Here is a 24,323-nt window from a genome sequence, read left to right on the forward strand (position 1 = left end):
AACACTCATGACAATGAGATGTTGGGCCTCAGGAGGCTATCCAGGTGTGCACACATTTTTTATGCATAAATGTACTTCTAAAGATTAACTTTTTCTGGGTGTGGTCACCATTGTTTAGGTGGACAGGGAAATCTAAAAGTTTATTTTTAGTACCAGGCTATTTCAGTAAAAAAGCAATAGCACCTCCAGAGTGTTAAGAAGTGTCCTCAGTACACAAATTAACTGGACACTTAGACAAAGGACTTATCACAAGCTTGGCCAAGAGAACCAAAAATGCCGTACATGTTAGTAAATTTATTGAAGGCAAGGATCGTTCTTCATTGGTGTCTCCTACATTAGTATTTCTCAAATTTTTCCACAGTGGTAGGAAATAATTTTGTTTTGTTTAAGCAAAAGTTTGACAGAATACTTATAGTAAAATACTTTTAACTTATTTTTTAATGCCTATTAACAAACAACATATAAACAAACTAACTTCCATTCAAAAGAAGCAACAACAATAATAACAAACCCAAGATATTTCAGTTCTTTACAGCACAGTTTGTGAGATACTGTTTTAAATGCAACTGCCCTTCTTACAACCTTAAGTAGGCTAAACACATAAAAGATTTTTGTTAAAGAAACAATTGATATTTAGTTCCTGGACTCAGACCTAGTTAGGCTGAGAAGGTATTAGTGTTGATGAGTGAGGAAGGTAAAGGGGAAGTTGAAGTTGGCTCATGTGAAATGATGATTATTGGGTTTGTTATAACCTAATAGAGGGTCTCACAGCCCAACACTTTTCTATTGATTAGAGTGCTAGTTAATGTTTACTGTGAGTCTCTGGGAAGGAGAACAGCAATAAATATGAAACTTCAGGAGAAGTGATTTTTGCTCTGCATATAAGTGTGAATAGAGATGGAATTAAGGTGGGGAGGAGAATGGAGGCAGGCTTGAGATGCCCCAGATAGTAATAAGATAGATTATAAATCAGAAATTTGGTTTTGAAAATGGAAGAATGTAGTCAATCTAAAATAGGATTTAGAAAAATTGGTAGTACAATTGTTCATCCTTAATTTAGAAGGCCAAGGAGAACAAGATGTGTAAAATGGCTCTAAAGTTTTAAACAGAACACTCAGATCTGTTGATGATGGTGACAGCAAAGTAGAAATCAAATTTGAATGTAGTTTTAGACAGATTCAGTTTTAGGTGTTCATGTATGAAATCTGTACCAGAGAAGTAGAGTGATGATAACATCTGAGAATTATTCTCATTCTAATAATGTTCTTTGAAACTAGGTGAAGAGATGAGCTGTCCACAAAATGAGGATATTGAAGGATGTTCACAGTTAATGGTTAGAAGAAGTCATTATTGGAGAAAGATAAAAGAAAATGTTTAAATGAGTGTTTTCTGAGCTTATGCTTAGATACACAAATAAATATATGTTTTATTTTGAATGAATGTGAGATAATCCAGAATAGCACAGTATTACAGAAACAAAAACAGAGTCACTGGTGTTAAAAATCAGCCCTGCAGAATGAAAGTAAATCTTCCACTTGAACTGATAGTCCCTTGATTGGTAGTAGCTGAAGCCCAGTTAGAACAGGTCCAGGAGAAATTTGGTGGTAAGAAGTCAGAAGAAAGGGACACCAGGGGGAAAAAACAATCAAGAGTTTCATTATATGGAGTAATTGGGGGGGGGGGGGGGGGGGAGAGGGAAGGGGGGAGTAGTATCTGGAAGCAGAGCATGTACCAACAGTATTTGTGTAGTACTTTGAGCTAGAACCTTTAACCTCTTCTTCCCATCCAAACCACATACATACTTATCTACAGAACAGATAAGTTATAACAGACATGAAACTAAATTTAAATTTAATTTAATTTAAATTCTTTTTAAGAGAAAGAATATCTTTCCAACAGTATTATGAATTAAGAATGAACTTCAAGAGGAAAAGAAGCATTTTGCTTATATTCCAAGATTAATATTTACTTCCCCCAGATTTTAGGCACTCCTCTATGTATTCTTCATAAAAATTTCACAGGATGTCTTATACCTACAAAAGGTCTTGAATTTGTGTAAAAATCATTAAAAATATTTATAAAAGATCTGATGTTTAGACACTATACTAAGGTGTATATCAGAGTTTTTCTCTGCAGTATACAAAATGCTTGAAAATCATGATTTCCCCATTTTACAAATGAGGCTTAAGAAAGTTAAGGGATTTGGCTTGGATTACCCAACTAGTAAGATGCACCTAGCTCTCCCGACTGCACATCTGAATTCTTTCACAGAATGCTGCTGTAGGTACTCCCTGTAGGCAGTTGTTTTAAAAAAAAAAAAAAAAAAAAAAAAGCAAGTTCAGAAAAGTAGGAACATATGAGAAAGTTCTATTTTAAAGTTCTTATTGGGTATCATGAATGCATGAAAAAAAGAAAATTGGTAAGGAAAAATAGAAAAGCATCCACTTTTGTAACAACCATTCTTTTTGTCCAACTTCCAAAGACTTAGTGAAGCAGGCTTATTTAGCATAAATTCTTAATAGAGCACTAGGAAAAAAGACTTAAATATGTTTAGGACATAGAGCACTAGGAAAAAAGACTTAAATATATTTAGGACATAGAGCACTAGGAAAAAAGACTTAAATATGTTTAGGACATAGAGCACTAGGAAAAAAGACTTAAATATATTTAGGACATAGAGCACTAGGAAAAAAGACTTAAATATGTTTAGGACATAGAGCACTAGGAAAAAAGACTTAAATATGTTTAGGACTATGTCATGTCTTCTGTACTTGCAAGTGAGTTAGGTGGAGGGGAGGGGATATTCTTAATGTACAAAAATTTATAGCAAATTGAGTTTTAAGCATCAGATTAAAGTAGTTTCCTGGTTATGTCCTTTTTGATTTCAGATTTGGGACTTGTCTCACTAAATGCTGCCTGCCAGGTGTCAGTCATTGGAGACAAAATGACCATCTACCATCAGTTGTCTGTCTGACGACAGCCAAGAGTAGTCAGACCTCTCAATGTTTATAGCATAATGTAAAAGATTCAGCTAAGCTTGCTGTATAGCTACATGTCTGAGAAAATGCAAATGCTCTGCCTTTGTTATAATTGCTTCCAGATTTATTTAAAAACTATTCCTCCAATTCGTTGATAAAAATTTCCAAATGAAAATGTTAACTTCCAGTGCCCTAGCCTGTTAGCAAGTTGGTATATAAATATCCAGGGATAAATTCCAGTCAACCAAAAATGAGAAATCATCTCCTTTCCCATTAGAGTATTTTTGTTAAAACAACAAAAACACACACTTTCTTAATATATTTTTAAGAGATTTTTTTGAGCTGATTTTGATTTCAAAATGGAATTCTTGAGTTTGTTCATTTTGAAGTTGAGTTCTCAGAAAGCCAAAAATCTGAATTTTGTGACCTAGGATCTACAGACATTACATTTGCTTTCTTCAGCTTTCAACCTGGAGGCCTGTTTTTAAAGTCTGAGGTCAAAAGAACCTGTATTCTAAGCCTTGATATCAGGTATAAAATTTCTCATTGTCTAGTTACTAAAAGTTTGGGATGGGAAAACTATTCCTATCATATCTTTTTCATGGGATGTTTCTTTGGATTCATTACTTCTATCAAAAGAAACTGCTTCCAAATTATTCTGAAGTTCTAGGCAAAGCCTTTAAGAACTTAAACCACTTAAAGTGGTGCAGATTTTTTTTTCCTATTGTTTTTTGAAAGAGACATAAAATTAATGCCACGGTACTTCAGAAGACTGTAACAGCAATGAATGGTCGAGGGAAAATGCACCCAGCATCAGAGCAAGACAGCACTTCTTTAAATAGAAATTCTGTGTTTTTTCTTTCTAGATATCCTGCTCCAGCTTGTCATGACCTTTTAAAATGTTAGTTTAAAGAGTCATTAGGCACTTAAGTGTATTTTAGGATCTTCATGTAAGCACAAAAATATCTTTGCCTGTTTGTTTGGTTTACTGTCTTATGGAATTTTTTAGAACTCTTAGAACCTTCATAACTCACAGTGTTAGTGGGTGAAGTCTGTTTAGGGCTGGATAAGCCCTCTAAACCACAAAGCTTTTGTTGGGGACAACTTTTGTAGACTAGGAAACAGACAGAATTGTTTGTCACCTAGTCTCTGCACAGCCATTTATGCTTCCTTTTAGTTCTCTGCCTCAGCTGCTGACTTGGAGGCCACTGGTTCCAGTCCAGCTGGAGAGTATCTCTGAATGCTTATGACCAGAAAGCAGGAGATCTGGGTTCTAGTGCTGACTGCCACTAACTCACTGTGTGACCCTCAGCACATCACTGAACTTCTCTAGATCTCAGTTTCCTCAGTTGTAAAATGAGAGGATTGGACTAAATGTTCTCTAAGGTCCCTTGTGGTCTAAATTCTGTTACCTGGTATCACATTACTCTAAGTCCCCTTTATCGGTTTCTAAGTTTGTTACTTAATAATTGGAGGAAAAAATGAAATCATGGGATGGGAATTCCATACACATTAATAAAAAATTGGCACCAACTGCAGCTTGGATAAGCTATGGACCTACACCCCCAAATAACACTAGACTAGTTTCTACTTAGATTGATTGTTGAAGGTCAGAAACATGGAATGAGAGTGAGGATTGGCCTGGGCAGAAGTTCACTCAGGGGAAAAAAGAGAAACTAGGATTTGCCATGACATGCCAGTGAAAAAATTAACATAGAAGTATCCCCTCACGTGCTGGTTGGGAAACACAAATCCAATATGCAGATATGCACATTTTAAGCAAGCTTCTGAGCAGCCAAGATGATTAAATTTTAGTGAAGACCTTAGGTATTAAAGATTTTCTCTTTCTACTGTGGTTCCTTGATAAATGTTAGACATATTTGTAAGAAAAGACCATTACTCAACTGCAGCTCTGCTGTATGAGTCTTAAAAATTAAAATGGGATGATAGTTGTTAAAAGAGTTCATTCTTTTTGAATGTTGGATTATATCTCTTTATGAACATTGTTTGTCCAGTGTTGTAAGGACAAATTTCTTTCCCTAAGATTCATTAACCTAGCGATCCGTTGGTCAGTTCTGACAACCACTCTTTTGTTAACTATAAATTTGCCTGGGCCTATTTGTTAAAAGTTGCCTGTCCTCTGACAAGCTCCCAAAGTATTGATTGGCATGTGGCATTGTTTACAGGCATATATGGCAAAGAGAGGCATAATCATTATTAATTGCCTGCCAAATAGAGACAAAAGACCTGCATTTCAATTTCCGCCCTTGTGAAAAGAAGAAATTGAGTTGTCTATTGTTTTGCTCCCTCAACAGTAAAAAGAACATAAGAAAACAGCGAATGAAAATTTTATTCAACGTTGTTCTTGAAGCTCGAGAGCCAGGTACAGGCAGAAGACTCTGTGATCTCTTTATGGTTAAGCCATCCAAAAAGGACTATCCTGATTATTACAAAATCATCTTGGAGCCAATGGACTTAAAAATTATTGAGCATAATATCCGCAATGACAAATATGCAGGAGAAGAGGCAATGATGGAAGATATGAAGCTGATGTTTCGAAATGCCAGGCACTATAATGAAGAAGGCTCACAGGTACTGTTCATATCACAAACACATTTCCTTTTGGGGCTTCAGGGCAAAGTTTTATACACACACACACACACACACACACACACACACACACACACACACACACACATTCTCACTCTGAAATTATGATTTTATCATTGTGGGTACTTTGTCCACCAGGACAAATCATGGCTCCTCCACAAAAGTCCTCCTTCATTGCCTTCTTATGGCCCAGAGGGAACTCAGAATTCCCAGAGATTATTCCAGTAGGATACAAGTCTTGACAGATCCTACCTGCTTCAGATATAGACCCTAGAGATAGACTTTGCTCCATTTGAAGACCAGCCTAGATAAGTGCAGAAAAGCTCATCCCCAGAAGATTGGCTACAAAGTCATGAATTTTTTTGGCCACATTGACCCATAAAACAGACAAATATTATAATTGTATTTTATAGGTCACTTCATTTGGTAGTTATGCTAATTATTATTCCTGAATAAAAAAGCAAACAAAAAGTTTTTGTTTTATATAAGTGTAAAAATAAAGTTATAAAATGGTGTTTTGTTTAAATCACATCCAGTTCTGAAAGTGCTACTCTCTCCAAACTGAAATGTCACTTAGGATAAAGAAAAATATTCATCAAAAACAATCCTATACAGTGACTGCATCTTATATTGTATATATAACATTCTTTCCTGGCATTCGCCATCTTCTCTGCAGAGAAAGGAAGCTATATTCTTTATCTATTCATCATCAGGACAATATTGTCTTTTCCTATGCTCCAACTTTGGCTTTCTCTTGTGATCTTTTGTTTACATTATTGTTTTAGTTCTGCTCATTTCAATCTCTAAAAGTTCACGTTTGTTCTCTATAAGTTTATATAATCCTCATACTTAGGTACATTTCTCATATTCATTTCTTATTCCATAATATTTCATTATTTTGATATGATTTATCAGCCATTCTACAATTTATTCAGCCATTCTACAAATAGTGGCATTTTGTTTCCATTCTTTGCTGCTACAGAAATACTGCTCTGAATGTTTTGATATATATTAGACTCTGTTTCTGTGTTGGTCTTCTTGGAATATGTATCTAGTTGTAGAATTATTAGGGCAAAGGATATGCATTTTTTAGTATTTCTTTGCAAAAATGTTCAAAAAAGTTTTATAATGTTCATATGGATTCTCTGTTTATCTCTTCCATATGTAGCTATTAGACTACTTACATGCTTTGCACAACTAGGGTTATTTTGATGATTGGTGCTGTGCAAACCTTAAGTAGAATAACAGAACTTGATCTAAATGAGAGGGTGAAAATAAACTTGAAAATAAAAGTTGGACCACACTTTCCAAAGTGATTGGGATTTTAAAGATTGCTTTAAGACAGGGATAGAGACAAAGCTATCTGCTGAAGCATAAGTTGTAGATTAGCTATAATCAGGTTATCAGACACATATATCACAGAATTTAAGAGAGAAAAGGGATCTCAGGGGCCATCTAATGCAATTCATACATGTTGGAATCCTCAGTAGAATATAACTAACAAGTGCTAACAAACAGAAGTTTTAACCCTATAAAATATGAAGCAAATGAAACTGGAAAAAGTTAGCTCAAATAATGAAGAGGAATTAAGAGAAATTCATTTAGAAGGTTCTCAGTAGCCAACTCTTAAGTCAACTTCTAGCCAAAAAAAGAATCCTTCCCACAGCCCCCAAGTGGCTATCTAGTCTTTGCTGAGAGCCTCCCAGTGAGGGGGATCCTACCCATTTCAGTCCATTCTATTTCAGATAGCTCAAATTTGTTTGGAGGATTATCTGACATCAAACTTAAATTTGCCTCTTTTTAAGTTCTATCCATTATTCCAAGTTCAGCCCCTTGGGACAGAAGAAGTCCGTCTTCTTTTCCACATTATTTCCTTCGTTGAAGATACATCGTTCTGTGCTGAGCTATCTCTTTTATAGGTCACATATTCCCAGTTTCTATGACATAGACGAAGCTGTCCACCATTTGGGCACTTCAGTTTATCAATTTGCTTCTTAGAAACTGTGGTAGCCAGAACTTAATGTGGTGCTCTAAAATGTGATTTGAACAGGGTAGAATACAGAGTATGATCTCATTCCTTGAAGCTTTGCCTTTCTTAATGCAGCCCAAAATCACCGCTTTTTTCTATTGGTCATATCAGCCAATTCTAAAACCTCCCCTCCCCCTTTTTTTTCAGACAAACTTCTTTCTAATTGCATCTTCCCTAAGAGTGAGAGTTTACATCTGTCCCAATTCAGTTTTATTTTATTAGATTCAACCTAGTTTTATAGCCTCACTCTTAGCTATCCCTTCCAGGGTTGAGGTATCTGAAAATTTGGTAAGGATATCATTTATGCCTTTTTCTAAGTCAGTGATAAAAATGTTAAACACCACAGTGTCAAGCACTCCACTAGAGACCTCCTTCCAAATTGATATGAAACCAATGAATGCCATCTTTCATTTGGATGATTCAGCTAGTTTTGAATCCATCTAATTGTTCTGTTGTGTAGAACATACATCTCTTCATCTTTTCTACAAGAATCTCATGATATTTTATGAAATGCTTTGTTAAAATGTAGGTGTACTATAACCATAGTTGTAGTTCCTCTGATTTACCAGTTTAGTAACCTTGTAAAAAAAAAAAGAAGAAGAAGAAGAAATAAGGTTTTTGCTGAAACCATACAGTTCTTAGTGATCATTACTTCCTTTTCCAAATGCTCACTAACTATTTAGTAAAACAGTTATCCCTTCCATATCACAACTTTCCCCATCATGGGTTGGCATAAGAAATTATATGGGAATTTGGGGGAGTTTTGTGAAATCTGTGGATGACATACAAAGGCCAGTAGACAACACAGAGAAAGTTTAGAAATTCAGAAATGCATAAAATATATGTATAGTATTTTGTAATATCAATATTTTTTACCTTTTAATATCATAATAATTTATATGACTTGTCTGGTACAAAAAAGCTAAAAAAATTTACATGAATTTTCCAGAGTGTGGGCTACTCTGCCTTTAACAATCCCATGATGTATAAAGGACAACCATATATTCTAGAATTTTTCCAAGAATCAAAGCAAGGTATATTGGTCTATGGTTTCGCTGGCTATTTCCTTCTGTTTTAAAAATGGAAACAATATTGCACTTCTCTATCTAGAGAGATCTCTGTTCCTCTACAATCTTTCAGATATTGACTACCCAGTGTTCACTTCTGTCAGTTCTTCCAATACTTCCACTTTGGATAGGTGAGTCAGTTTTTCAAGGTACTTCTACCACCCTTAGCTAGTAAATCCTCCTTAGCCAGTTTTGTTATGTTTTGTTTTGGTTTTGGTTTTTTTCCCCCTCAATCCATAGATCATTGTCCTTAGCCAAGAAAACAGATTTTTAAAAATCAGAAATGAGTAGCTTACCTCTTGTTAGCGATCTTAAAACACCATTTCCCCATGAGAGCCATTTGAGAGAGCTTTTGACTTTATTCACAGCACTTAAACCATTTACTCTTTTCCAGGCCTTCTCTGATCATTGAATTTCTCCTCCTCCAGCCCCATTCCAAGCTCAAGACCCATCTACTTCCAGATTTTTCACTGTTCCTCATCCTTTTTGATTTCTTTGCTTGAGAACTTCCCAATTACTTCTCACTCTTCTCCTGTTCCTACTATCATACCTGGATGTCCTTTTCTAGAATCTGCCTTCCCCTTCTGTTCACTAGCTATACAATATAAGCTCATTAAAGTGGCATGTTTTCTAAGGTTTAACTAATATCATACAAACATAATATATCAGGGTAGGGCAATTAGAGATGCAAATAAAACTACATAGTTCTTGCCTGGATGGTTCATATGCATTCTCCTCAGTTCCCCTGTGCCTAAGTTGGCTCATTTTGAAATCTTTTTTAAGTCAGAATATCTAGTTCTCCTATGAGCCTTAAAAATGGCATCTTCTGTTCCTACTATCAGTTACTCAGCTAATTAGATATTTCCTCCTATTCTGACCAAAATTTGATGGAATAGAATTGTTACATAGAATTAAAATTTATTTCATAATCTCAAAAAACCCCTTTGAAAGTACCCAAATGCAGGTTCTACTTTCACAGTGAGTTCATTCAACAATTACTTACTGAACCTCAATTATATGGAAAATCTATGTTTAGAGAGTGAATCTTGAATTAGATTTAGGTAGCATATTCTTATGATTACATTTCTCCAAGAACAGTTCAGTAAAATTTTAGCAGTTACATAGAAGTTTGAAGGCATATTCTTGTAAATACTTTACCAAAATTATCAATTTGGGGAATTTTGATATGTAATAGATTGTTTCAAGTCTTTACAATTACACTGAAGAGAAAGTTCTTCTTCCTTCCTTGGGTTCGATAAGTTTGTCTCCTGTATCTACTTTCATTCTTCCAGAAATACCACAACATTTATAAATCTCTTTTTCTTCTCTCTCCTATTTTGGGCCAGATGATGGATTAGATTGGCATAAAGGAGTGAGTGCATCATGGAAAGGGTACTTGTGACACCATCCTTCCTGTCCACTGTCAATGCTTTATCCTACTTGTCCATAGAGGTTAGAAAGGAGAAAGAATTAGTGTCAGCCAAGGGGGAGAGGCCACTCTTCTATAAAGTGGACTCTACTGTACTATGACTTTAACAACACTTTTATGTTAATTCTTACTCAGAATGCAGCATAGCAGAAGAAGACTGGAAGGTAAGGTTTATTTATTGTTCCACTTCTCCATTAATCAAGGGACCTATAAAAGTCTTAAAGTTTTTGCTATTTTGAATCTGTGGTTTTGTTGGGAAGGTTGCTTTTCTTTACTGGAACAAATCATAGCCTTTCCACACCTTCTCATTCTGTGTGATTCTTCTCCATGTTTTCCATAGAAAAATCTTTGATAGTAGTTCTAGCCAACCCACTGCCAGCCTTCCTCTTGGTTTTTTGTTGTGGTGGCTGTTATTTTTTTAAAAATATTTAGGTAGGGCCAGTGTACCACCTTGTCTGACTATCTGTTGTGTTCCATTCTCCCTATGTGACTGGTCTACTACCTTTCCCAGTAATACCTGCCTTTGATATCTTTTACACCATTTCTCCAGTAGGAATTGTTATTGACATTTGTGATTTGTAGTCAATATTGTATCACTGGGAAAATATTGGCATTAAAGAGGTTGGCTTTTGTGGCAGCCTTCAGTTAGGGAATCATTGAAAATAATGAGCTTTTCTCTTATGCAGTCCACTCTATTTCCTGTCCTACACTTTATTCTGAGGTTACCTCTCCACAAAGACTTTTTATCTTTTATGCAGTGAGGATATTTAAAACACTTTTTCCTGCTGCTGTATGTTCCAATGAAACTTTTTAGTGTTTTGAGGCTTAATGCAAATATTTAGGAAAAATTTACCATCTTTAGGGAACTCTTCTTTGTGTGGGTCCTCTTCCATTACTCTGGCAGGCAGCCGGGGCAGTGATGGGTCTGTAATCCTAGCATGCAGATTTGCTCTGAGCTCTGCTGCTGGTGCCTTGGTGATAATCTTGTGGGTGATAACCTCATCCTGGCCGTTGGACTACATGACCTCTTAGATCCCTTCCAGGTCTGAGCCTGAGAACACTGAGATCATCCCCATATCTCCTTGTTGTCAGTATGCAGTCTAGTGCTGAATGAAGTTCTTTCCATAGTCCCATCTGTCATCGTCTTTGTTCTGTGCTTTGGAGATGCCCCATCTGAGGAGAACCTTCAGGGCCGCATTTTGTTCTACCAAATCAAATACTTGAGTAAAAGCAAAGCTGTTAGGCAACAGAATCTTGCATTCTAGCACTGTTCATTAAGCTGTGACATGACATTCTTGGACAGCAGCAAGCACCAAGCACCTCATGGGAGCTGAGCTTTGACAGGACCCTGGTCTTCCACTCAGGAGTTCTTGCAGTAGAGGAATAGGACCCCGACCTAGAGAGATACAACAGACCATGGCATCTTCGTTTCTGACAACATGCTGCCCTGTGGCTCTGCTCAGTATCCCTGTGCTTTGGAGCTGTGGACAGGCAAGGTTACAGCTGCCTGTCCTGACTCTCACTGGCTCCTTCCCTCCTGCCCATCCACATCAGCCCCATCCCTCAGGTGGCCCTTTTCCCTTCCCCCTCCATTATGCCCTCCAGAATCCCTTTTCTAGTGTCACCAAACTGCTATTCATGTTAGACTTCTTCATCCCCCACCTAAATTACTTTGGATGTGTTTTCTATTTACTTATGTGTAATTATGTATAATGTTGTTTACTCCTAAAAGAGTGTAAACACCTGGAGGGCAAGGATTGTTTCACTTTAGGCATTTAATAAATGTAGTGCATAATAGCACATAATGGTGCATAATAGTTATTCAAAAAAAGTGCTACAAAATTAGGTCTGATACTTAATGGAAGAAATAGCATTTGAATTGGGTTTAAACAATGGCTAAAATCCAGCAATGATAGAGAAAAACAAGACATTTCAGATGAGCATAGCAATCAAGATGGCATCTCCTTATAGCAGAATTGGAGGAGACACCAGTGATGATGGGTGGAAAGGGGAAAGTCCAGGTCAACTGGCTAATTAGACATGGTGGCACAGGATTGTGGAGAGCCTTTAGTGCCAGGCAAAAATTAGAGCCAGAGTTAGTTATTATTTTTTATTCAGTACAATTGGGTGTGGTACAGTGGAAAAGATACTGACTCTGGAGTCAGAATTCTACCTTAAGCACATTAATAGGACTCAGGGCCTCAATTTCCTCAAATTTAAAAAATCTGAAGGCCTTCTGGCTTCAGGGGCAGCTCCATGACCTAGTAAATGGAGTACTAAAAATCAAGGAGATTAAGTTCTAATCCTGTTCCAGACCCTTAACTAGCTCAGCGAGCCTAGGCAAGTAATTTAACCTCTCAGCCTCAGTTTCCTCATCTGTAAAGTGAGGGTAACAGCACCCACCTCACGGGACTGTTGTGAAGATCAAATGATGTTTAAAAACAATATAAATGCTAGCTACCATTATTCTCTTGGATACTGGGACCCTTGTAATAGAGTGATGTGGAAGAGGGGAAGGAATAGGAGCATATCATCTCCCAGCTGTACCAGGGCTAATTGAGGAAATAGGATCATCAGGAAAGTAGTAGAAAGTATAAGTACCACAGTCAGGTATTGCCACATGTGTGTGGTTTATTATGTCATGTAATGTCATGTCAAAGATGACTTTAGTATATAACATGTATTCAAAGTATTATGTTCAGTCTTCCCACCATTAGCAAAGTTTTCATCTGTATTTTCTATTTGGACTTAATCTGCTATTTTTTGGACCCAAAGGAATAAAAATACTTTGGGGAAATATAAGATACATAAATGTGATTCAGCATAAGAAAATATTGTATTGCCTTTAGTTATTTGCTGGGACAGTTAGCATAGTATCAGATCCCTTAAACATTTTTTTTCTTTTTGATGTTGTTTTGGAAATAGGTGTATAATGATGCCCATATTCTGGAGAAGATGCTCAGAGATAAGAGAAAAGAGCTGGGCCCACTACCTGAGGATGATGACATGGCCTCTCCCAAACTCAAGCTAAGTAAGGCATAATTGTGTATATTCAATAAGTTTTGTGTTTAATAAGAGATTGCCATCTTACTGAAAAGTCATTGAGTAGCTGATAATTCTTGAAGTCTCTAGCATTCTAGTATCTAAGTGACCATTCTTCCCCTACCCTCCTTCTTTTTTTAGTCTGAATACTTAAGCTGAAGAATAAGTAAGGAAAAAAGAAATTGTTTTTAAAAATGTCATATGGGTTTATTTTAATTTTTATACACTGTGGGAATTTGTTTTTTAGAAAGATGTAGTAATAGAAATTTTCCATTTGTGATTATACACAAAATGTACAAGAACCCATGTTTATTGTTTATTGTTTTTAATTTTATAATCAATCATATTTAACATTACCTCCAGGGCTCTTAAGCTTAGAATTTTAGAGCCTAATTCTATGTAATCAATATACAGTGAAAACTAAAGCAGTTATAATCTTATTCCTGATTCTTAAGAGCTTGGTCAGACTCCCTCCGGAGTGCTCTGTTCTCTTTACAATTACAGTACAGACAGTTCTTGCTTTATATAAATTTATATTATGTAGATTCAATGGTATACACAGATTTGGAAGAAATCAACATTCCCCAAAAAACCCATCTGTGTTAACTTATCATATGGTACTGTGCTCTCTTTGCTCCCCCACAGCAAAAAAAACAAAACCAAAAAAAAAAAAAAAATCTATTTATTTATTTTTTAATAACTTTTTATTGACAGAATCCATGCCAGGGTAATTTTTTACAACATTATCCCTTGTACTCAATTCTGTTCCAATTTTTCCCCTCCCTCCCTCCACTCCCTCCCCCAGATGGCAAGCAGTCCTATACATGTTAAATATGTCACAATATTTAAAAAAAAAAACTTGAAAAGTGAAAACAGAACAACCAACATGTTGCCTTCTGTCCATTTACACGCAAGTACTGCCAGCTGTCTCTGGCAGCTGGGCTTCCCATCCTTCCCTCTAGGTCCATTTCCAACCTCCACATATCTTCTTACTTCATGTTTTTCCTCTTAGTTCCAGCCACCAGGTGTTCCTTTTCCTACTTTTACTTCTCTGTTCCTGGCCCTCATGTGTCCTTAGACTGGGCCAGCCTTCATGGGTGTGCAGCTTCCTTCCTAATTCCTTTCCTCCCAGGTCTGTGGATAAATGTGCATTATATAAAAATCACTTGGCAGAGAGATCCGTGAAATAGTCCACTTACACAAAAAGGAGAACTGTCTGTGTTAGAACAGCTGTCACTTAGAAGAGGGGTTTGATACAATGACCAACTCCCAAACCATTTAGTCTAAATACTTCTAACTTCTAAATATAGTGGGCTGTCTCAAGAGATGGAGGTTCACGCTCTGTGAAGGTCTCCAAACAGAAGACTGGAAGGCAGTCATTACTCAAAAAGAGCCTGGACTAGGGTGTCTTTAAGATCCTGTCCAGCTCTGAGGTTCTATGATTCTGAATTAACTGAAAAGTAATTGCCTTATTGGAGCATTGCCTCCTCATTTCGATTCAGCAAACATTATACAGAGTACTTACTATTCTGGGCAATGGGGATACAAAAGGGAAAGATGAACTAAGCCCTGCCCCTAAGGCTGAGGAGCTGACTTCTCTAGCATTGTGGAGAGAGAATTACTGAAGCCCACCAGGAAGACCCCTGCAGGAGCAGAGATGGACCACCTTGTACAGAAACACGGAGGCCCCAGGCTAGGGGCCTTCAATTGGCAGGTGAAGAGAAGGGCCATGGAATGATGAGGAAGGAAGCTGAACTGGCTGGCTAGAAAGGGTTTGAATGGTAGAGCCAGTGAGCCAATGAATGTTTTTGAGTAGGAATCAAGGACATTTTTTAGAAAAATGAGTTTACTGGCAATTGGAAGGCTGGATTGAGAAGGGAAACAAAGCAGAAATGCTGTGGGGATGGGAGAGAGTGACATGGATGTAAATAGCAGAAACAACTAGACTTGGCAACTGGTCAAGTACAAAGACTTAGAAATAGAGAAGAATCAAGGATGACCCCAGAGTTGCAGACTTCGATAACTTGAAGGATGGTGGTGCCTTCAGGAGGTTTGCTGGGGGAATAAAAATAGTAAATATAATTTGGGAAATGGTAAGTTTGAGTTGCCTATAGAAGAATATCCAGGTAGAAATGCCCAACAGGAAATTAGTAATGTGAAACTGCATTTCAAGATAAAAGATTTCCATTATTGTTTTCTTTCCTGAAATTCTTTGTGGCAAAGGAGTAGGATTCACTGGGAATTGACGGAAGTATTTAAAAGGAAAAAAGTTCCAATAAAATGTCTGTTATTTAAAAACATAAAACTTTATATCAAACTAATTTGTTTTTTGGTTTTTGTTTTTTATTTTAATTTAAAAAGAAAGGAGAGGCTAGAGCTCCAGAAAGAGTCTTAGGTAATAATGCCACCCATAGGGGGCAAAAAGAGGATAATGATCCAGCAAAAAAAAGATCTCTTTCATCTGGTTTATTGTAGGAAAATATTAAGAACAAAAGATACTTTCACTTATTAAGCAGTGTAACAATACTTGTGTCAGATGATTTTAATCAACATGTTTGAGTAACAGATTTTTTTTTAATCCAACACTTTTATAATTTAAAAAACTGAAAAATAGCACATGAAGAAAATCCCTAAACATTTTATAATTTGCCCAGATTTAAAAACACATGTAACCAACATGTGTCCATTGGGCAGCTACATAATACAATAGATAGAACATAGGACTTAGTCAGGAAGATGAGTTTAAATCCTGACTTAGATACTAGTTGTTCGTTCTCTGTATTTCTGTTTCCTCGTGTGTAAAATTGGGGTGATAATGGTAGCATCTGCCTCATGAAGAACATATGTGAAACCCTTTACAAATTTTCAAGCACCATATAAATACTAGCTATTATTGTTATTCATGTAGTTTTACCCATAAGACTTTTTAGAAGTCCACTGCTTAATGATAGTTTTACCATTGTTTAAAAAAAAAAAGCCATTGTGCCTTTTGCTGAACCTAAAGTAACCAGTTTGAAATTCGGATCCAACTATACTAGAGATTAAATGTCAGAATTTCAAGCTATTTTTAAAATTGTGCTTTATGTCTAGAATCCCTTTTATGAAAGTATTAAATCTTTTAAGTTTTACTTAAACTGAGGCTAAACTTCTCACCTAAATAATTGTAATAAAACACAGAGAACAAATGCTTTCCTAATTTTTTGGCAGCATTTTAGATAAAATTTCATTTGTAATAAATTGCTGTTCCTAATTGAATCAGTTTTACTCTTTGGAAGATATAGTAAGTAGTGAAGCATTTTGCAAATTAAAATGTGTAGATCAAGGAAATCAAAATCCAGAGGGAGAGAAAGATTTCTTCACCAAGAGCTATGTTTGTCATATGAATGGCATCTTTCTGAACAGCTCAGATCACTGATCAATCTGACTTCCTTTCTAGTTTGCTTATGAGAGGTACATGAGAAGAAAGAGTTACTCTTAATTTTGGAAGTGAGAATATTGGCATTTTGAGAAGAAAAGCCAAGATTGAAATTCTAAATTGACTTCCACTTTCACAAGGCCCAGTTTCTCTGCCCATATTTCTTCCACCTTTCTTGAACTTTGTAGGAGTTGCCAGAGGATTCCTGAATCTTCACTAGTAGGGCAGCTAACACTGACCACTGTCATAAGTTCTTCTAGTAGAAAGGGGAGGGTCCATCCTCGTAGCTTTTTTGTTTATTTAAACTGATAATTTTTTACAATAAAACCATTCAGGAAAGTAATTCCCAACCTTTTTGAATATCAAAGAACACTAATCCTGATATATAATTAGTAATTGTTTAATTCGTATAAATAGTATAAAAATACTTAAATGGCAGAAAGCTTTTAAATGAATTTGTATTTTTCTAATCGCAGTAAGATCTATATACATTTGAAAAATAATACCTATATTGCAATATCTTTGACACATAGAGGTTATTTTGGTTTATTTATAGATTTGCATATGGATTCTTGAACTCCTTTCAATAACTTCAAGGTTGGAACCACTAATACAGGGTATATGTATTTATGGAGATGATAATCAGTAGTTAAAAGGTGGTATTCAAAATAATCAAATTTGTCCCTAAATTATCTAGCTTATCTTTACTTAAAAACTCGAGCCACAATGGAAAAAGGGTAGGCTGTGGGAGGAAGGAAAATAATTTACTGCTTATGTTACCTTTGAAACTGTTTCTTTAGGTAGAAAGAGTGGCATTTCTCCTAAAAAGTCGAAATACATGACTCCAATGCAACAGAAACTAAATGAAGTGTATGAAGCTGTAAAGAACTACACAGATAAGCGGGGCCGCCGGCTCAGTGCCATCTTCCTGAGGCTCCCTTCCAGGTCAGAGCTGCCAGACTACTATCTGACTATCAAAAAGCCTGTGGACATGGAAAAGATCAGAAGCCACATGATGGCTAACAAGTATCAAGACATTGACTCCATGGTGGAAGACTTTGTCATGATGTTCAATAATGCTTGCACATACAATGAGCCTGAATCACTAATTTACAAAGACGCCTTAGTCCTGCATAAGGTCTTGCTTGAAACTCGAAGGGACATAGAAGGAGATGAGGACTCTCATGTCCCTAATGTGACTCTACTTATCCAGGAGCTTATTCACAATCTTTTTGTGTCTGTAATGAGCCATCAAGATGATGAGGGAAGGTGCTACAGTGACTCCTTAGCTGAAATCCCTTCTGTGGATCCTAGTTTCCCAAATAAACCCCCTCTGACTTTTGACATAATTAGGAAGAATGTTGAAAATAATCGCTACCGCAGGCTGGACTTATTTCAAGAACAGATGTTCGATGTGCTGGAAAGGGCAAGAAGAATGAATCGGTAAGTTAAGACTGTTTTGTTTAGGAGGCAAATAAGTTTTATTCATAGGGCACCAAAATGTTCTTCATTTGTACAATTTTGTTTCACATTCTTTAGAGGGTTAAGAGAGTTCTGGCACCCACATCTAATGATGTGATGGAGGGATTATTTTCTGAAACTCCAGTTTTAAAAGCTAGTGGGCAATTGATTTTTCAGGGAAAAAAGAGGATGAACAGAGTTCATATCTCTTATGATGAAAAGACAGTTAAAAGTCAAAAAACATTTCTCTTGTGTGGGAGCTAAAATTAAGTCATTTTACAAAATCTTTTTTAAAGATTCACCAAACACAAATCTAAGAATACATCCCATAGATGGTATTAATTGAACACAATCAATTGAAAAGGATGTATTAAGTGCCTGCTATTTGCCAGATACTATGTTGGGTACTAGAAATATGGGTGCAAAGAATGAAACAGTTTTTGTTTTTCAGTGAGCTTACATTCTAATGGAGACAACAAGTACTTATAAAATCTATGCAACATAAATGTCAAGCTTATAAATACAATTAGCTGTGTGGTGGTTTGGGAGGATGGGCACTAGCAATTGTGAGAGAATCAGAAAAGACTTGGTGAAGAAAATAATGCTTCAGCTGCATTTTAAAGGAAGAACTCTGAGAAGTCTAAGTCCAGAGGCATGGGCATTGCCCTTCGGTAACAAACAGAGACAAGGCCAGTGTGTCCAGATCACAGAGTGTGGGTGGCAGGGTCCAGTTAGTTTGGAAAGAAGCTAACAGTGTAAGAATATATCTTAAGCTTTAATGCGGTATTCTCAAAAAAATCTTTTCAACTATAAAAGATTTGACTTTTCCACAGACTTTTCAAAGAGCTAAGGTTAGTGTATTTCATACTGACATGAGTTCATCAAATGATATAAATGAAGCAATAAATATAAGACTTAAGGATCTTTTAGAGACCATTACCAAATATCATTTCTGATATCTAGAGGTTATGTGGTATATCAGAAAATCTAAATTTAAATCTGGGTCCTTCTTCTAATTCTCTGAAGCTTTGGTTAAGTTCCTTATCCAATCTCATAGCTATTGAACATCTGTGAGTCATAAATTGAAGTTTGCAAGAAGTTTGGAAAATGAACTAATACTTTGCATATAAAAAGATCTCTTTATCTAGAAGAAATTCTTAAACTCAATGTTGTGTTGAGACTTCTTTAGTAAGCTAATCTGTTGAATAAGGGAATGCTTTAAATGCATTATACAAAATACAAAACGTTAGAAAGAACACCAATTATTTTGAAATACTTATCAAATTTTTTTTTAAACATTCATAGTGTTTTGGAGATATGCCCAAAGGACTATAAAATCATGCCTACCTTTTGACCTAACAGTATCACTACTTGGCATGTGTCCCAAAAGAGACTAAAATGGAGGGGAGGGAGAATTAAACGTGAGGGAGGATCTATCTGTACAAAAATATTTGTTGCAGCTCTTTTCTCAGAGCCAAGAATTAAGAGTTGAGGGTATGTCCATCAATTAAGGAGTAACTGAATAAATTGTGATTTTTGTGGGTATAATGGAATACTATCATTTTATGGGAAATGATGAGCAATACGCTCCTGGAAAGACTTGGAAAGCCCTCCATGAGTTCATGCAAAGTGAAATAAACTGTGTACAAAGAAATAGCAATGCTATGGGATGAACAGCTGTGAATGACTTTGCTATTTTCAGCATTACAGTAATCCAAAACCACTCTGAAGTACTTAATGAAAAATGTTATCCATATCCAGAGAAGTAACAGTGCCTGAATATAGATTGAAGCATACTTTATTTTTCTTGAGGTTTGGGTTTTTGGAGGGAGGAGAAGATCTTATGTTTTCTTTTACAACATGACTTATGGAAATGTTTTGCATGACTTCTCACTGGGGAGGTAAAAAGGGAGAGAATCTGGAACTCAAAGTTTTAAAAACAAATGTTTAAAATTTTGCTTTACATGTAAGTGGGAAAAATAAAATATTAGATTTTAAAAAATAAAAGAAGTTTTCAGACCTCAAATTAAGAGTCTGGGTCTAGAATGGGGGGCCAGATCAAATAAAATGAAATTTGATAGGGATAAAATGTTGAAGTGCTTCAATTTAAAAAATCAGCTGTACAAATACTAATTGAAAGAGGTAGAGTAAATAAAGAGTTCAGCATTAAGTCTTTAGTATAGTGGAAAGATTACTAAACCTAGAGTCAAGAGGCCTTGGGTTGGAATCCTGTTTGTGACATCTACCAGTTGTCTGATAATGGCCAGACTCCTCACCTTCCCTGTATATAAGTTCCCTCCTCTATAAAATAGAGGTAATATCAGGTCACCTTCCTCACTAAGTTATTTATCTCAAATGAGATCATGTCTATAAATTGCTTTGGAAACTTTCATGTCCTCTACATAATAGACATCGGTGTCATCAGCAGTGGTAACAGTAATAATGAATATCAGAAAAGGCAATCTGTTTGTAGGCTCTTGTAAGAAGCATAGAATCATTTTTTTTATTTAATAATAACTTTGTATTGACAGAATCCATGCCAGGATAATTTTTACACAACATTATCCCTTGCAATCACTTATGTTTCGTTTTTTCCCCTCCCTCCTTCCTCCCCCCCCCCAAGATGGCAAGCAGTCCTATATATGTTAAATATGTTGCAGTATATCCTAGATACAATACATATTTGCAGAACCAAACAGTTCTCCCGCTGCACAGGGAGAATTGGATTCAGAAGGTAAAAATAACTCGGGAAGAAAATCAAAAATGCAAATAGTTCACGTTCATTTCCCAGTATTCCTTTTTTGGGTGTAGCTGTTTCTGTCCATCATTTATCCAATGAAACTCAGTTAAGTCTCTTTGTCAGAGAAATCCACTTCCATCAGAATACATCCTCATACAATATCGTTGTCGAAGTGTATAATGATCTCCTGGTTCAGAAGCATAGAATCATGAAAAACAAAGTTGATCGGGACCTCAGAGCTTTAGTCAGACCTGCCCAAGATGCCCTGTGACAGCTCCAACAAGTGCTGTTCCGTTAAAAGAGAACCCAGCAGGTTCTGAGACAGCCCATTCAATGGTTAAGTGTTCAGTGAGATCACCAGATTGTTTTTCATGTGAACTCTTGTCTATCCATAGCACACCAGGTCTTTCTTGTGCATTTGATTTTTTTGAACCCAAGTATGGACTTGACATTTAAGTTAAAGGACTTACTCAAAGTCACACAGCTGATAAGAAGCAGAGCCAAGAGTCAGATCTAGAACTCAAGACTCTCAATTGGAGATCCTTTCATATATTCTATGTGATTTTTTTGACATACTTGAAGGGTGAAAAAAAAAAAAGATAGTTGGTAACGAGCTAAAGTTCTTTAAATTCTGAACCTTTTTGGAGGTTATAGACCCCTTGGGTAGTCAGTTTGGTGAAATCTGTGGACCTCTTCAGAATAATGATTTTAAAAACATTAAAACAAAATATATCAGAATTTAAAAATAAATTGATTACATTGAAATGATTATCCAAATTTTTTTAAAGTTCATAGACTGCAATTTAAGAATCCCTACACTAAAAGTTACTTAGATATTGTATTTATTACTTTCTTTGAATAATGAGCTGTTATATAGAAAAGAAAATGAACTTCCAAAATAGAATTGGCTGTCTAGTAGGAGGAGTAGGAGCTGTAATGGTGGTGGTAGTAGCAACAGCTGACATTTATTATCTCATTTTATCCTGACAATAACCTGAAAGGTGGATGCTATTGTTATCCTTATTTATAGATGAGGGGACTGAGCCAAGCAGAGGTTAGGTGCCTTGCCCAGGGTCTTGGGTAGGACTTGAATTCTTCTCTCCCTGTGAACAAAGCTAGTGAGCCGCTTGGTAAAGATTGTGTAGAGGGGCTTCCTCCATAGGTGTGCCTTGGACTACATGACTAGAGAATTCAGAGGTGTCCCTGAGAGTATAGTGGACCTCTCATAGCACTTGCAGAGACTTTTAGTACATTAGGACTTAGTAAGAGTTGGGGGAGAGGGGAGGGTTTAGAGGGAGACTGCCCTTCCAGACCTCTGCTTTCACTCCCTGAGCTGCTGGGGAACTATAGCTTGCCTGAGATTGACAGTCTGGGCCACACAGGAGCAGTGACAAGTCTGCTGATGAAGAGCCAAGAGGTATCAGGCAGAATTTGAACCCAGGTCTTCCCCTCTTCTACACTGTGCTGCCTCTGGATAATTTCAGGAGATTGAAAATCTTGGCCTGTGGATTGGAATCAGAGGGAGCTTGAAGGATTTATGGGCTCCCTTTTATGGGTGGATTTCAGAGTAGCCTTGAACCTCTGAAAAATATTGTTTTTCTCATTTTGTTTATAATCTTATTATGAGGCAGCTAGATGGTGCAGTGAAAATAGAGCACAAGACCTGAGTTTAAATCCAGCCTCAGATAGCTAAGTGACCCTGGACAAGTCATTTAACCTCTGTCTACCTCAGTTCTCTCATCTTAAAGTCAGAAATAATAATAATTATGTCTAACTTTCAGAGTTGTGAGGATAAAATGAGATATTTATAAATTACTTTGCCATCTTCAAAGTACTTTTTTAAATGCTGGTTATTTTCCTCATTATTATTATTTTTTTAATCTTTTATTCTAAGAAGGGTTTCATAGGCTTCACCAAATTGCCAGGAAATACAAGGAGAGTGAAGAGTCTGGGATCTCATCCAGTTCATATATTTTACAAAGAAACTAAAGCTCAGATCTCCTACTGGGACAGACTTGTTAGTAGTCCCATAAGTCAAGTTCCTACCCCAAATTTCAAGGGTCCTGTCCTAGTAGATTTCCTTACCTGGTGGGATCTGGGCTCATTGCTACTTGCACTTAAACACAGAGACCACCATGTGGCTTCTCTGCATTTCCTAAATTGTCACCCACAGGAAGCCACCTTGTTTTGTTCAGAGAGGTTTTTATTGCAGAAAACTTGGTTATCAACTCCCCTACATCTCAAATTGTACCATAAGTGACATAAACATTTTTAAGGACAAGAAATCTATAGGCTATTTGATTCTGGCAAAACTACAACAGATTCTTTAGATGGGAGAAAGGAAAAGAGGTAATCATGCAGTCATTTGGTACAGTATTAGAAGAATCGTAAAGGCATACTTTGAGGCAGCCTTTTTTAGATAGTATGTTTCTGTCATGGTTTATCTTCCTTATTGCTCATCTAATTGGTAAATTCTTCATTTCTCACTCTCCATATATCTAATTTCATCCCATCCCCTGACAATAACTACACACAGCAAGCATTCCATAAATGTTTGTTGGGCTGACAGGGAAATGATTCAGAACTCAACAAAGTAGCTTTGTGATTCAGTTAGAAAATTCATTTACAAGAACAAAAAGTTTTTTAAAATGACTATTAAAACAAAGGATTTGACCCTCTGTAATACATTACATTGCAGTGGAGATATTTGAATAAGTTGTTGGACAGCAATATTTCATAAAAATGCAAGAGTGACTTTGAGAAGGAAACTTTGCCTTTTTCATTACTTTTAAAGAAAATGCATAGTATTTCTACTTCAACTGTAGTTTCAAACATTTGGCCACTTTCCACCTTCATCTGCTGGCATTGCTTCTGGAGTAAATATTCCACTCTGCTGCATTTAGAGTTCTACAGTTAAGTAAGTGATATACAGGGACAGGAGAAGTATAACAAAGACCTTGAAAAATTCATAATTTCTTTCCTTAGATTATCTGCTTCCTTTGATAAAGTTTTCCCATAAATTAACCAGAATGTTTGCCTTAGAATAGAATCAGGTCTTTTACTTTTACATTTTTATTCTATTTTTCCCTTCAATATGAAAAAAAATAATAATAACCATTTTCCACAGAAAAAGTTAGCCTGTTTTTTCACTTTCTTTTAACCATTAATTTGTTGATTACCTGGTGTCATTTACACCAAGAAAGTTTCTTTACCACTCCCTCACACAAGAGTTCTATAGTCATCACTGAATATACAAATGACCTTTAACTTAAAATTGCATACTATTTACCTGCAGTTACCCATTCAGTATTTTCAATAACTAGCTTTCAGAATACCCAAAACATGCTTCAGAGTTGAGTCCATTGGTATTTATGTGTCTATAACACTTTTCCAGGAAAACAGCTCTCAGTGTTTCTGAGAATGATGACTACTTCTGTACCCAAAAAAGATTGTGCTTAGATAGCTTTTAAGAAAAACTCCAAGTTCTTTGCCACACTCTTCCATTTATTCTAAGTTTTAAGTTTCAAATAATAGCTTCATAGAAGTTTTATT

General features: G+C 36.2%; 1 protein-coding gene across 1 annotated transcript in view; it reads left to right on the top strand.

Annotated features, from left to right (window-relative positions):
• The window catches only part of PBRM1 (polybromo 1), a 125,346-nt gene that overhangs the window by 53,154 nt on the left and 47,869 nt on the right, over positions 1–24,323 (top strand). Inside the window, exons 15-17 of the mRNA XM_051985010.1 lie at positions 5,294–5,570; positions 13,039–13,144; positions 17,371–18,013. Of these exons, the coding sequence (XP_051840970.1) occupies positions 5,294–5,570; positions 13,039–13,144; positions 17,371–18,013 (1,026 nt within the window). The remainder of the gene's footprint in view (positions 1–5,293; positions 5,571–13,038; positions 13,145–17,370; positions 18,014–24,323) is intronic.

The sequence above is a fragment of the Antechinus flavipes genome, chromosome 1 (genome assembly GCF_016432865.1).
Source record: "Antechinus flavipes isolate AdamAnt ecotype Samford, QLD, Australia chromosome 1, AdamAnt_v2, whole genome shotgun sequence".
In the NCBI taxonomy this organism is placed as follows: domain Eukaryota; kingdom Metazoa; phylum Chordata; class Mammalia; order Dasyuromorphia; family Dasyuridae; genus Antechinus; species Antechinus flavipes.